Source organism: Rosa chinensis, chromosome 4 (genome assembly GCF_002994745.2).
Source record: "Rosa chinensis cultivar Old Blush chromosome 4, RchiOBHm-V2, whole genome shotgun sequence".
Lineage (NCBI taxonomy): Eukaryota > Viridiplantae > Streptophyta > Magnoliopsida > Rosales > Rosaceae > Rosa > Rosa chinensis.
Window position 1 is genome coordinate 7,804,691 of NC_037091.1, and position 14,677 is coordinate 7,819,367.

At 37.0% G+C, this 14,677-nt stretch overlaps 3 protein-coding genes across 3 annotated transcripts; 1 reads left to right on the forward strand and 2 right to left on the reverse strand.

Annotated features, from left to right (window-relative positions):
• The first annotated feature begins 648 nt into the window (after window positions 1-648).
• On the forward strand, window positions 649-3,359 carry LOC112196839 (WAT1-related protein At5g07050). The gene is made up of 7 exons (XM_024337306.2): window positions 649-919; window positions 1,141-1,203; window positions 1,294-1,410; window positions 1,504-1,735; window positions 1,972-2,130; window positions 2,206-2,357; window positions 2,889-3,359. The coding sequence occupies exons 1-7, from the start codon at window positions 714-716 to the stop codon at window positions 3,064-3,066; spliced, it is 1,107 nt and encodes a 368-aa protein (XP_024193074.1). The 5' UTR covers window positions 649-713; the 3' UTR covers window positions 3,067-3,359.
• A 134-nt stretch (window positions 3,360-3,493) lies between these two features.
• Window positions 3,494-6,298, reverse strand: LOC112196841 (transcription factor bHLH104). The gene is made up of 4 exons (XM_024337309.2): window positions 5,921-6,298; window positions 5,690-5,767; window positions 5,432-5,594; window positions 3,494-4,013 (listed from the first exon to the last, which is right to left on the reverse strand). Exons 1-4 carry the CDS (start codon window positions 6,097-6,099, stop codon window positions 3,756-3,758), a joined length of 678 nt encoding a protein of 225 aa, XP_024193077.1. The 5' UTR covers window positions 6,100-6,298; the 3' UTR covers window positions 3,494-3,755.
• Window positions 6,299-6,915: 617 nt separating this feature from the next.
• On the reverse strand, window positions 6,916-11,321 carry LOC112196840 (electron transfer flavoprotein subunit beta, mitochondrial). Its single transcript, XM_024337308.2, has 5 exons — window positions 11,124-11,321; window positions 10,739-11,023; window positions 10,566-10,646; window positions 9,075-9,169; window positions 6,916-7,428 (listed from the first exon to the last, which is right to left on the reverse strand). Exons 1-5 carry the CDS (start codon window positions 11,319-11,321, stop codon window positions 7,203-7,205), a joined length of 885 nt encoding a protein of 294 aa, XP_024193076.2. The 3' UTR covers window positions 6,916-7,202.
• Window positions 11,322-14,677: the final 3,356 nt, after the last annotated feature.

Sequence of the window (14,677 nt, forward strand, 5' to 3'; positions counted from 1 at the left end):
AAGACGAAGTTGACAAGAAATATTAAGGAGCAAAGATGGGAGCATGAGAGAGAGAGAGGGCAGACTGTATTACTGTTAACTCCCAACTCTCCTTAATTTTCATAAAGTTTCATCTATCTCTTTATTTGATTTATCTATAGTATTCGCCTCTTGTTTATTCAAGAAACCCTCAAATTTCATCTACTTCAATATAAGCATGCACAAGGCAGTTAAAATACTAACATGAAAAATGCATAAGCTTGTGGATATGAGAAAGAAATCTATCCTGAATGACCGTGAGAATTGAACATGTGACTTTTGATGTTACTTATTCTAACAAACCAACAGACCACAGCTCATCGGCAATGCTGTGATGAGGTCAACTGCACAACTCTTCTAGCCATGAATTGGTTTATAGGAAACCACGTCATCTAAAATATCAATAGTGCTAAGCAGATTTTCCCAAAAAACTCTGAATGCAAAAGCTATATTCCAAATTGATGGAATGACACGCATGATTCCAATATTGAACACACTAATTTTCTCCACCTAATTGAATACAGTGGGTCCTGAAAAAGTCATCTACAGTAAATTCATTATACTACCAACCTGAAATAAGAATCAAGACTGAACTATTCTCTAGTCCCTCTATATGAATACTTGCTGAAGTGCTCTAGCTACCAGCTTGTCAAGAACTGAAACAGGATAAGGAAGAAGAGGGACTAGAGGAAATTATGGCACAAGAGCCAAGTTCCCATGTGGGAACTTACAAGAGGTTCAAGCCACACCTCCTCATGGTTTTATCTCAAGTGGCCTACGCATTTCTCTATTTCATTACAGAAGCTTCCTTCAATCATGGGATGAACCCTCATGTCTACATAACTTATCGACATATCGTGTCTGGCATAATCATGCTCCCTTTTGCCTATTTTCTTGAAAGGTTATATATGTGTACAGTTGCCTTTCCATTTTGTACTACTTAAAGGTAATGCTTTCTTGTTACATATCTGATCAATGTCATCCAGATTGGCAATTAATCGGATAACATAACAGGATATATTAGTTCAGCAAAAATTGTCCATGTCTGTTATGGTACATTGACATTTCTACATATTTTCATTACATCATGTGTTTAACTATTGATCTTTGATTCTCCTGCAGAAAAGACAGACCAAAGCTCACATTTGCTCTTTTCTTGGAACTTTTTGTTATTTCTTTTCTGGGGTGAGAACAAGTAGAACCCATACATGCTTCTGAGTTCTGACATTTGAAGGCAAAAATAAAAAGTCTGATTTGGTGTCTTTTACAAAACAGGATAGGTTTGACTTTAAACATGTACTTTGCAAGCTTAAGATACACCTCTCCAACATTCCTTGCATCAATGATCAACACCATAGCTTCCCTCACCTTTGTGATTGCAGTTTCACTCAAGTTAGTACACCGCCCCATCCAGAAATCCATAGAATTGATCTTTTATTATCAAGTATATCAATTTATGCTATGCTTAAGAAATTAATCAATCAGGTTGGAGGTTCTTGATCTTCTAAATCCTCGTGGATTAGCAAAAGTTTTGGGCACCATAGTCTCCTTAGCCGGTGTAATGACCATGACTTTGTACAAAGGACCTATTATGAGAAACTTGTGGAGTCCACTAATCCATATTCAAGGAAAAACTTCCATCCATGAGAACTGGTTGAAGGGTTCAATTCTAACTGTTGCTAGCTGCATAACATGGTCTTTATGGTACATTATGCAGGTTTTTAACTCTTACTCTGAACTATAAGCTATTCAACTAGTCTGTAAGACATAAAAAGTACAGCTTTGCTCACCAAATTTGTTCATCAAACTTCAAAACTCATCTATTTCTAATTAGATACCGGCATATGTAATTACAGTACATTACTTGTTAATAAATTTGATGAGTATTGCATGAATAATTGGGACAAGATATAGAATCTTCTGATTGATTTGTACAAATGATTTACTTTCTAGGCAGTCACATTGAAAAGATATCCTGCACAACTATCAATGATAACATGGATGAGCTTCCTAGGGGCAGCACAGTCAGCTGTCTTTGCAGTTTGTATAGAACATAAACGAGCTGCTTGGACAGTTGGATTCAACATTGACCTCTGGTGCATTTTGTATTCTGTAAGTTTCAGGATTCTGAAAATGTAAAATTTGATTTGTTAATAGCCAATGGTTAGATTGTGTATTTATATGCAGGGAGGGGTGTGCTCTGGCCTAGTACTCTTTATTCAACTATGGTGCACAGTAGAGAAAGGACCTGTCTTTGTGACCATGTTTGATCCCGTCTCAACAATATTGGTGGCAATTCTAGCATACTTTGTGCTTGGTGAAAGACTCTATATTGGCAGGTAATTTTGGATTATCTACTTACAAAAGCAGATTCATGGTTCAATAAGCAGTTTCCTGACAGTGTCATGTTATTTTACATTGTCAGACTGAATGAAAAATGTGGATCAAGTAGAACTATCTAGTGGTGATTCACATTCTGGTTACACTACACAAATATCAATAAGGCAACATTAGACTGTACGCTTGGTTCAACTTTTGGTTGCTAGACACAATTGAATGAAAACCATTGATTAGAACAATATCAAAGTGCATAATCATGATTCAGTCTAATAATACCGACATGTGATATCAGATAAGACACCACTATCACCTTTTGCTAAAGCGGCAAAACAATTTGGCATATAATGTTATTAGAGACTGTAAATGAAATTGCTGGTTAGATTGAACCATGAATATTACAATCATGAAGCACATTTTGACAGCAGAATATGTAAGTCGGATATCTGATAAATTCATGCATTTCTAATTTAAGAGATTTGTTAACAGCTTGGAAAATTAATGTTCTAAATTTTCATCTTTCATTTGTTCAGCATAGTAGGCGCAGCTATCGTCATTGTTGGCCTATACTTGCTGTTGTGGGGAAAAGAAGGTGATGAAGTTTACACCGCTAAGTCTGAAGAGTCTGATCAGACAAATGAAGAGGAGAAAGATAACAATATGCCGACGATTTCTTCAGTCAAGAAGGATGCATTACATGATCAACCATGAAGAATTAGATCATTCCCTTGGAAACCACTGAGAAGCACATCATGAATCAAAATTCAACACCAATAAAACCTAAAACACGGAAATGATTCACTGAAGTTGGCAAGAAGAGCCAAGGAGCAGGAGAAACAGAGAATGCCGACTGTTAGTTACTATTAACTCCCAACTGTAATTTTCACAGAACTCTTTGTTTGATTTGTTTATGGTATTTGGACTTCATTTATTCAAGAAAATCCTAGGCCATGTATTCAAATTGATTTGCCGGTACCGTGGTATAAATTATGGTCACAAAGTCACTGGTAACAGACCTAAAGCATAACATTGTACAATAAAAAAAATCCAGGCACCACAAGAGAGAGAGAAAGTCACTGTAATACTACATGCTTTCATTTCACATCAAAGATCTTATCTCGTCTTTGAATATCTGAAATTAACCTGCCTCATCATGTTGGGAATTAAAAGCCTCTTGCAAAAGGTAGGGCAAAGATGTACACTGTCAAGACTGGACATTTATAATTTATTCTCAAAAACCACCTTCTAGCTACATCAACAATTCTATCACACATTTGCCATCAACCGAATTAAATCAGGCAAATTGAAAAATCAGTGACATGTACATTTGTCAACAAGTAATAAAAATTTCAGCAAATGCAAAACAAAGCATCTATTGTTGTCCAAATAGTTCTGTATATCTAAGCAGCAGGGGGCCTAAGCTCATGATCACGAGATGTATCACGGGTCGATGGAGGTAAATAGTGCCACATTGGGATCATGCCATAGCTAGGATAGACTGCCATCTTGCTTGCCCCAGGGTGATATGCGGCAGGCCCTGCTGGGTGGGCTGGCATAAACCCAGAAGGTGGAATGGTCATAGCTTTCAACTGCTGTTCCAGCTTTTCTTTGTCTGCTTTCAGTACAACTTTCTCTTCACGAAGTTCATTCTTTTCTGCCTGTTATATACAAACAGTAAAAAGTGGTCAGTTTCAAGATTTCTCTTTTACTATTTGAAAAATGTGAGGATTGTTTGCACCATCCAACCTATCACCTTGACTATAATGTCCTATTCATGTACCCAAAAAGTTCAAAATAACCTTATAGCTCATTTGAAATATGAGATTCAAATATAAGAATTATAGTTGTAATCAAAAAGTTTTGATCAGAACCTACCAACGTATATATGATTTGTATAGGAAAAAAATAATGAACGAACAAACATATTTATACATATATTTGAGGTTGAAAAAGTTACATTATATTTAGTCATTTGATATGCATTATTATTATATTAAGCAATTTTATGATTCGTCCGACCAATGTAGACTTAAACTCAAAATTCAAATCTCTTCATGTATAGCCTTTCATCCAAATGCACCATAAGTAATGCATCCTTTTCATCAAATACAATGAATTGAAAACCAGTCCATCATAGTAACCAAACCAAAGTGAAAGAAAGTATCTCACATATTCTTACAATGACTGAACCAAAGATTCAGTAAAATAGGGTAGGGGTTCTACAAACTTAAATTCTACTAGCTTAAAGTTTAAACTGGTACAATTATCATTATGCAGTAACAAAACAATAATAACCTGGAATAGTAACAGTGAAGCATTACCAATATTGTTCCTGTAGAGAACGGTCGATTCTCTTATGGGTGCCAACAATACTCCAGACCCCGTAGAGCATCATTTGGTGTTTTGAGACTAGACCTTATCCTAAATAGTAATAACCGTAATTTCTGCTTCTTCTTTTTTGAGAAGAATAACCATAAATTACCATAATTGTGCATTTCTTTGGCAGAATCAGCTTACACAGCACATCAGATCATTGTTGAAATTGATCAATCACATAAATGGAGAGGAGCTATCCCGGGTTTCAAGGGAAACAAAATGGATGGTTTTACTATTACTCGACAGTTACCGCAACCCACATGGAAACCTTACAACTAACTAAATCAACAGACTTTAATCACCACTATGAAGTTACAGATGACTCAAACTACCAACGGCCAATTTAACTTTTAAAACCAATATTCTGTTTACTTGGGCAAATCCCCCGGAATTTCCATCTCCCGAATCTCCTACTCAAAATTAGATGAACTTAAGAGTGTTATTGGTTGATCAAAGATCAGCTAACGTCTACCATGTCTACTTTAGAACTATCACGGAGACACAACACACCCTCATCATCTAATCAATCTAAACAAACATGACCATAACACTTAATCGCTAACAGCCAAGGACCCAAGATCTTGAACACCAATATACGTTTTCGTCAATAAAAAACACAGTCTCAGCTACCAACTCTCATAATAAAACTTCTATGCAAGCAAACAAGATCAATCTCAAAAGTAAATGAGCCATAAAGAACCTTTAAACTCTTTATCTCTTCAAGCAACTTTTCATTTGTCTGTGTGAGCTCCTGAGCTTCAGCTCTCAGTTGGGTCAAGACCCTAATGGCATCATCAAGTATAGCAGGCTTGTCAGTCTTGGCTGGCCTCCCAGGTTCCAAAACAGCACTCAAATCCACAAACCTGAAATCACCAAACACCCAAAAAAAAAAAATCTCCATTCATTTTCTATCATCATCACAAAAACAAAAAAGAAACAGATTCGATTAGATGCATACTTGTCATTCAATCTCTCCCTCCTCAATTTCTCACGGCAAGCTTTGGCCCCTGAGCCACTCCAAGACTCGGTTCGTCCCCTAATCATACAAAAAGCAACGATCTTTATCAAAACCCAGAACGCATTGGCACTCAGATTATCAAAAGCAACGATCATTTTCAAAACCCAGAACGCATTGGCACTCTGATTATCAAAAGCAACGATCTTTCTCATCGAATTCACAAGAACATACCTCTTGCGAGGGCACTGTTTTTCCTGGGTCTGTGAGGGAGCAGCAACACCACTATTAGCAGAGAATTCGATCTCAGGAAATGAAGGGCTGGGATTGGACCACAGAAAATTGGGGAATTGGGGTTCGTCGATCAAGCTGGGGTACCCAAAAAAGTCTTCTATGCCTTCCATTCCATCCATCGGAGAAGAAAATACAGAGAGAGACGAAGTCCTAAGTTCTATCACTTCTATGCTTGAGAGGGATTTTTGTATTGAGAAATTGAATATTATTGCTGCTTTTGTTTTTAGGGTGACGAATGTGAATGTGGTTCAAAGAAGAAGTAAGAAAGGGTCCTTGTTGCCCTCCATTGAAACCATAATTATGTTTCTTTATAAAGTGAATTTGTTGTAAACAAACTGGATATGGAGAAAGTCTTGTATTTTGCGAAACATTTCACTAGTCTGACTGTGTAATTAGAAATCAATGTAAAGTGAGCTGTGATATGTTAGTTATTCGAAATAATTAATACCGTGATTTGTTAGAATTGAACTATGTAGCATACGCTTATAACTATTTAAGACATCGAAATGAATGATAATATGAATAAAACTTTGTCAATGAAGTTTGTGGTTATCTTAGTTTACTCAAAATTGAATCCAAACTAAAAGCGCTTCTGAACTCTCAAATTAGATAGAGCTTCCTATTTTAGGATGGGTAGGAAACAGCAAAAATTGGCTTGAAAACCCAAAGAAAAGACACACTGGACTCCCCAAATTTTCCTCCGTCTTTTACAGGAGACCTTTTCTCTCCCATCTTATAATATGAACAACTGTTGATGAGTATATTTAGTATGATAAATATGCCATAGTGGAGTGTAGAGTCAGTTTATTTATCATGATCTATATGATGTCGCTTCAACTAAAGAACAATCATTAATAGGTTGATTCCCGCAGCCAAAAACAAGAAACCATAGCCAACCCCACCAACCAAATAACAAGAACCAACACAAAATCAAATACGTAAACAAAAAATGTGTGCGCATTCTTCTATTTACTTCCAAGAACAGCACCACTTCAGAGTAATTGGTACTTACAAGTCAATTTTGGATGACTGGAGCCATGTATGCTACACGGAATGACGAAAAGTCAGTTTCAGTAAGCTATACAATCACTAAAGCAGAGCTTTCAATTTGATGGGGAAAAGATACTTGTATTATTAGACTGGAGACTGTTGCAATTGAAATTTTAAATCCTTGATCAGCTTGATCGGGGCAAAGCCTTTGAGCAAAATAACTGAAGTAAAATCAAATGACACGGGCTTCGTTTTTCAGCTTGTCAATCAGCTCATCCACAGAAGAAACGATAACCCCTGCTTTTCTCTTGGGAGGTTCTGTGACTTGAACCTCTTCTATGTCGGATTTGATTTCCACATTCAGATCCTGTGGAGTGAACTTCTTTATGACCTTTGATTTTGCTTTCATTATGTTGGGGAGTGTTGCATACCTTGGTTGATTTAGCCTCAAATCAGTGCTGCAAAGGGGCCAAAGTAAACAACTGTTAATTCATAAATTTCACCAGATATCAAGTCTAGGTAACCTCCCTGGTTCCTCAAGTTTGGCCTCAAATCAGCACTGATCTTTTGGCTGGTTTTCAGACCGTTTATAATATTTTCAATTTTTCTAACATAATTATATGAAGCTGAAATATTTAAGCTATAGTTACATCACAGAGTTACAGGTGTTCTTAAAATATCATCAAGCTTAGTACTTCTATCACGTATGTCATTTTTTATGTATAGGACCCCCAACTAATTGATAAAATGATTAAATCACCACCTTATATTTTTTGGCTAATTAATCAAGTGATTAGATCACCTCCTTATATAACAAATAAGAACCTTATCTCTTGTAAGTGTTTTTTTTTATCATAAACCTCTTGAACATATTATTTTACTAGTGCTATCTATATGAAGAGTTCAATATATAAAAGAAAATAAAAACTAGTTTGACACCAATACACATATAAAGTAGTGCTGAACATGTTAATTTGCAACTAATCTGTACTATAACTAAAAGATAAGAGGGATTTTCCCGACTTTGCCAATTCTTCCTCTAGTGCCCTTTTAATTTATATAGACAAGGAGTCTTAAGTTTTTTGTTCTTTTAAATTATATAATTAGAAAAAAGCAAAAAAAAAAAAAAGATTCCCACTCTTATTTTCTCCACTGTCACCACTTCCAATGTACTTCACACACGCTTCTATCTAGTAGAAGTTCATAGCACTTCTAGAACTAGGTCACTTACCTCAATCACTTTATATAGGCAACCTATTTTATTAATGTCAGCAAAACATTTCTGTTACAGTTCAAAGATTCATTCAATTTTCACAAGACCAAATAATCTATCTTCAAATGTTTATATCATCAAAGCCCTTTAAAGACAAGGATGGAGGTGATCCCACCACCGAGCCAGAACAAGAGGGGGTAGGAAATGGATTTGTGAAAGGGCTTGAGCAGAGAAAGGTTGAGGAGAAAGAGAGAGATGGCATCATTGCCACAAAATAAAGGCTCCGTTTTCTTCGGTTTTGATAGAGAGGAGAGTAAATGACAAAAACTAGAAGTTCTAGCATATTCTCATAATAAGCATTCATCAGATATATATATATTTTAATCCTAATATAACACTTATTCAACCCCATGTTAACCAATCCTAATATACTGTGAGAAACGAGGTTATGAAATGATGGTGTGACTGTCTGGCCGATGATCATGATTCTTTTCACACTTAGAAACACTCTAGCTTCCTTTTCTTCTTGGAATTGCCTGGAGGGCTGGTTCCTTGTTGACTTCTAATGAATGATAAAAAATAAAATAAAATAAAAACAAGCTGCTTTAGAATACTTGTCCATTAGCCTTCTTGAAATTTATAATTCCAAGGAAGTCCTGCTATGCTTTTCTTTCTAATATATACTACTACTCAAATGCAGAAAATAATTTTGGAACTTTATCAAATAGAACTTTGAACCATTGAAGTTTGAGAGCACCTATTTTCCTAATACCTATCCAGACAATATTTTCAATGCCCTAATCATATCATTACGATTCAATTGAAAGTCAAAAGATGCATTCAATTAGTTTCCAAGTGTCCAAACACAGAAGCACAAGACGAGATACTTACGTAATCACTGCTGGTAAATCTAGACAGAGAGTCTCAAGACCCCCATCTACCTCTCTGTCCACTGTCACTACCTGCTTCTCCTTATCCAGCACAACCTACTGGAAACGTTTAGTCATAAGAAGTAATTCATAAATTGTGTTGTATGAAAATAGGACAGCAAAAGTGTATATATCTCATTCAATGAAACCTCTTATTCAACTCCAAGAGAAATTTGAATACAGAAAAGGAAGCAACACTAAGACATAAATATTGAGTCTACCTTCATGTAGATTTGTATGTGTTTAGCTTTACATACAGATTCAAAGTAGACAAACATTATTGTTCTTTTTTCTTTCATAAGGAAAAAAAAAGTGCAATTTTGGAGGATAGGGGAATGATAGATGATTAGATGGAAACAGAAAATTAGTTCTAGTACTAACTAAACCACACCACTCTATTTATTCCAGGTGCTTGAAATACCTATGTTCTCTGATCCTTATTATTGGATCTGACCGATTCAAACTAAGACTATCAATGAAAAGAAAATTAAATAAGCACATTTGCTTAAGAGAACTAACTAGTAACGTGGGAATTCACACCTTACATATTTTCCCCAAATTACCCACCTCCATTGAGGTTCTTTACAACCTCGTTCCACTTTCAGTGCCTTTCCTTTGACATTCCACATTGTGACACACCTAACTAATGTTAGCAACATTCACTTTGAACAACTTAAACCAGGTTGTATGAAATAAATACAACTTCCGATTAGTGATGGCATAACTATAAGGTTAACCAAGACACATAAAAGTCATTGATATCAGACACTAGTCTACCAAATAGCGTCACGGCTAAAAGGAGATGTTTGACCGGATAAAAGTGGCTTTTCTGGGAGTGAAAGTCAACTTAGAGATCACAACTTATGCTGTTTATAGATGGGAGAAAACGGATTGTCCAGGTGGTAGCTAGTGAGGCTCTAAGTAGAATACCTTCTAGATTTACATCTAACTTAACTCTACAGAACAAATCCTTTTAACCATCATAGGAGAGGAATGTCTTAGTAACCTTAACTTCCTGAACTCAACATTATTTGTAAGCCTCTGTGCTGCATGAATACAATGCTCTTCAGCAAAACAGTGAAATGGGGTAGTACAGTAGTTGTTCGAGACAATCGCACAGACCCCATATACATTGACTGTAGTACTAAAGCACAGTCAGTCGCCTTTCCCCACATCAATATAAAGAATTTTGAACACAGCCCTTCAATTAAAAACCTACAATTAGCAGCATGAGCAAGCGAATACCAACACTCAAGATGGATTGATGTCTCAATTTACTGATCTAAAGTCCCAGAAGTCACACCTTTAGTGCACAACATCATCTCAAATTCAACTACACTTCAAACCTCAAAAACAACAATGCACGAACAGAATGATAACATTTTCCATATCGACAAAACACAAGAAATCCAATGAAGCATTGACAGTTGCAAATATCGTATTTCGAACTAACCTTTGAAGCAAAAGTGCCTTGAGGCCAGTTCAACAGCCCTGCCACCATTTGCCCAGTTTGATTGCAATCATCATCAATAGCCTAAACACACAGACACACATTCACAAAATGCATGAAAACACAAACCACATTTGCAAAGCCCAAATCTTTAACAAAACTAATCAACAAACTACCTGTTTGCCCAGAATGAGAAGACCAGGCTTCTCAAGCTCCACTAAAGCTCTCAAAAGCTTAGCAACCGATAAAGGGTATAACTGCCCACTAGTCTCCACGTGTATAGCCCTATCAGCCCCCATAGCCAGACCCGTCCTTAACGTATCGACGCTCTGTTTCATGCCCATGGTGACCGCCACGACCTCGGAGGCCAAGCCCGACTCTTTGATCCGAAGGGCCTCTTCCAAAGCGATCTCGCAAAATGGGTTCATCGACATCTTCACGTTCTGGGTCTCCACGCCGCTCTGTGAAAGACAAAAACCAAAAAAAGTGGTGGTGGGTTAGAGTTCGTGTGAGTTTGAACGAGATACGACGATGTGGGTTTTGGGTTGGGGATGGCTTTGCCTTGTCGGACTTGACTCGGATTTTGACGGCGTAGTCGACCACGCGTTTGATTGCTACCATTATCTTCATGCTTGAGCGGTGGTGGGTGTGAGAGTGAAATGGTAATGGGTTAAAGAGATTGAAGTTGGATGATCTGTTATGGTGAGACAGACTTGAGAGAATGAGAGTGAGAAGAAGAGATATGTTTCGTAACGGCATTGATGAGCTAGCTAATAAACTTTTTAAAACGAAATTGCCAATAAGTGTAATTTTAAAGAAGGGATAATGCTCATACACCCCGATTCTACCAAAATACTTCCCCAAAACCCCAGCTAATTATTTCCTTTCCCTTTCACACAAGTATCTGTCTCTTTCTTTCTCACTTGCACAAACTCTCACTTTTTCTTCCAGCTGTACCCTTGTGATGTTTATATATATTTAATATTTCTGTTACGATTATGAAACGTGGTGGGCCCATTCTCAAAATTATTTAAACAGAAGTCTGTTAGTTTTCATCTTCCATTCAAAGATAAACAGTACGATTTACTATTCATAATTTCGATCGTTGACAGACTCGAATTAGTAGCTATCTGCAAACATACTGAAAAAGAACTGCAAACAGAAAAAGAAAAATTGAGAAAATTGAAGGCTTATAGAGATAATCTTAATAGAGAATCCCCCAACTATTGGGATATCATTTATAGACTTCAAAATAGAATTTATAAAATAGAAGAAGAGATAGAAAATCTCTTATATGTTCGGAAAGAGGAACAAAAACCTCTTGATTACTTGAGCATTGGTTAGATCCGCACCCAACCAACTGGTATCAGAGCTTGTAAAAGGCTCAAAGGAGAACCCCTCCTTAATGGGGACAATGTCAGAATTGTTATTAGAGAAAATAAATTCTCTACTAAAAGCTTCTGATGAGAAATATCAGAAGATGTTACTAGAAATATCTAGATGTCAGTCGACACTAGAAACAATACCTGCTATAATCCACCAATTAGAAAGATTGGAAAACAAACTGGATTATATCAAAGATCTTCCAAAAACGGAAGAAGAAAGACTGACAAGTGTCAGTAGAAAAATCAAAGAACAGCAAAAAACGCTGGATTCTATACTGAAGGACAAGAAATTGCCTACAGTAAAAAAGAAGACTAATGGATTCAAACCATTAGAAAAACCAGACTCAAATCATGTTCCTAATATGATTTTTCTGGAACCATCTACTAGTCAGTCTAGTATCCGGTATGAAAACCCGGAAAAAAGAGAAATGAAGATGTTAAGCATCTTTGGAAAAAAGAAAGGAGTTCAACTCCTAAATTCTGAATACAATGAAATCGAGCATGAGGTAAAAAACTCCTCAATTCCAAAGCTAGATTTCAAACAAATCTACAGACGGGGAACATTTGACCTAATGGACAGCCATCATTTCAAAATACTTGAATTCACAACCCCCTCAACAACAGGAGAAACAGATCTCTTGATGATTACCCCTGCTGAAGTTGCCAGAGCACAAGCAAAGAAGTATCAATTTATGCACATTGGAGCAGTCCAAGTCGGCATAAAACTATTGGCAAGAGAAGGCATCAACTGTTCAGTCCTATGTGTCCTGCAAGACAACAGACTGACAGACTTCCAAGCTAGTCTGTTTGGAACTCTAGAAGCATCACTATGCAACCAGGTAGCATATTTCAACTGCTTCCCTGACTTTTCAACCAGCTTGAAGGATGCAGCCCACTGCCTCAGACTGAGAGTCAAGACAGACGGGATCTCAATGAAAGAAGAAATGCAAGAATTGGCAATAGTATACAGAGTGTACTATAAACTGATGAGCACCACAGTGGAACCAAAGACAAGGATCTCCAACATCCCTGGTCTCACTACTGGATTCCTCACCAACCAGAAGAACCATTCACAGCAGATTCACAAGGTTGCTTGGAATGAAGTAACTTTTCCTCTTGAATGGAAACTGTCCGGTCCAAAAAAGCTGCCGGAAAGAGCAAAAGCAAAGATCTACGAGAGTAGACGCACTGGAGAAATCAGCCTCAACTTTGAAGATCACAGGAAAAGTGATGTCTGTCCTGAAAACATCAGGATAAACAACAGTCTTCTGAGAAGAAGCTACAGCACCAGAGAAGCCGGTGTCAGTGGTACAAAACCCACTATTGAAGAACCAATATCAGAAGAAGATTTGGAAGCTGATCTATGCAGACCAGTCCATATGCTCAGAGCTAAAAAGCTCTCTGATCTTTACAAAGAAGCTGAGAATTGTGAAAGCCCTGAACGATTAGAAAAACTAATCGAGGAAATGAAAGAATTCAAATGCAGAAAGACAAGAAAAGTCTTTCCTTATCAAGATGCCGAAATGGAAGAAGGAGGAAGCTCCAGAACTTTCATAAAAAAAGAAACAAGGGAAATGAAACTCCCAGTTCAGAAAGCCCCCACGGGTAAAAAAGGAGAAAGAAATTCTCAAAGATTCGTCCCCGAGGACAATCTGCCAAGAGTTCCGATCACGAACTATGGCATCTGGCTGAATCTAGACAAGAGTCTAGACAAAAGAAAAACCATTGACCAATGGGTAGACAGCCTGATGATGGCTTCTGCACTGACCCTTGGAAAATTTGAAGCACCAGATTTGCAGGTGTACTATGAAACTACTCTCACCGGAGTAGCAAAAAAGTACTACCTATCTTTCAAGGAAACTACCAGAGGAAAAGACTGGCTTGAAGAAATCAAAAATTCAAAGTCTCCGTATGATTTTGCAGTACCCCTGTACGATCAATTCTGTGGAGATCTCTCAAATCTGAGTGAAAAAGCCAAAGAAACGGCAAAATCAAATATCTATGCACTCAAAATCTGTGACATGAGATATTTTGAGGAATACCTGAATGAATTTCAGGAATATTACTGTACAATTGGTGAACTAGAGAATACTGATCTAGTTAATCTGTTGCACAGAAAACTCCCTGAACCATGGAGAACAGCTGTAAGAGAAAGTATAGCTGAAAAACCAATCGAAAGATTTTCAGTTGGAGGAATTGCCGACAGAATCCGGCAACTACTGAAGGAGCAATGCAAAGCCAATCTTAGAGCTAAGATGGCCAAGAAGCAACTCAAAGGAGTTGAAAATTTCTGCTATGGAATACTAGATATGCCCACAAACTGGGGATGTCATGAATCCAAATTCCACAGAAAAAAGAAAAAAGAAAAATATTACTCTAAAAAATTCAAAAAGAGTAATCAAAAGAAGAATTGGAAGTTCAAGAGAAGTTCCAATTACAAGAAGCAACAAAAAGAAGATCCAGAAAAGAAATTCTTCAAGAAAAAGAAGAATACTCATCAGCATAAACAACCCAGCAAGAAAGCTTGCAGATGTTGGTTGTGTAAAGCTGAAGGACACTATGCCAATGAATGCCCAGAAAAGGGTAAAAGATCTACTAAAGCTCTAGCTCTCTTTGAAGAATATGAGCAGATAGTAGAGGTAGCAAACATAAAAGGCTACGAAATAGCTTATACTGATGATGAAGATGACGGCAGGTCAGTATACGCTGCCTGGTCTGAAGAAGAAACTT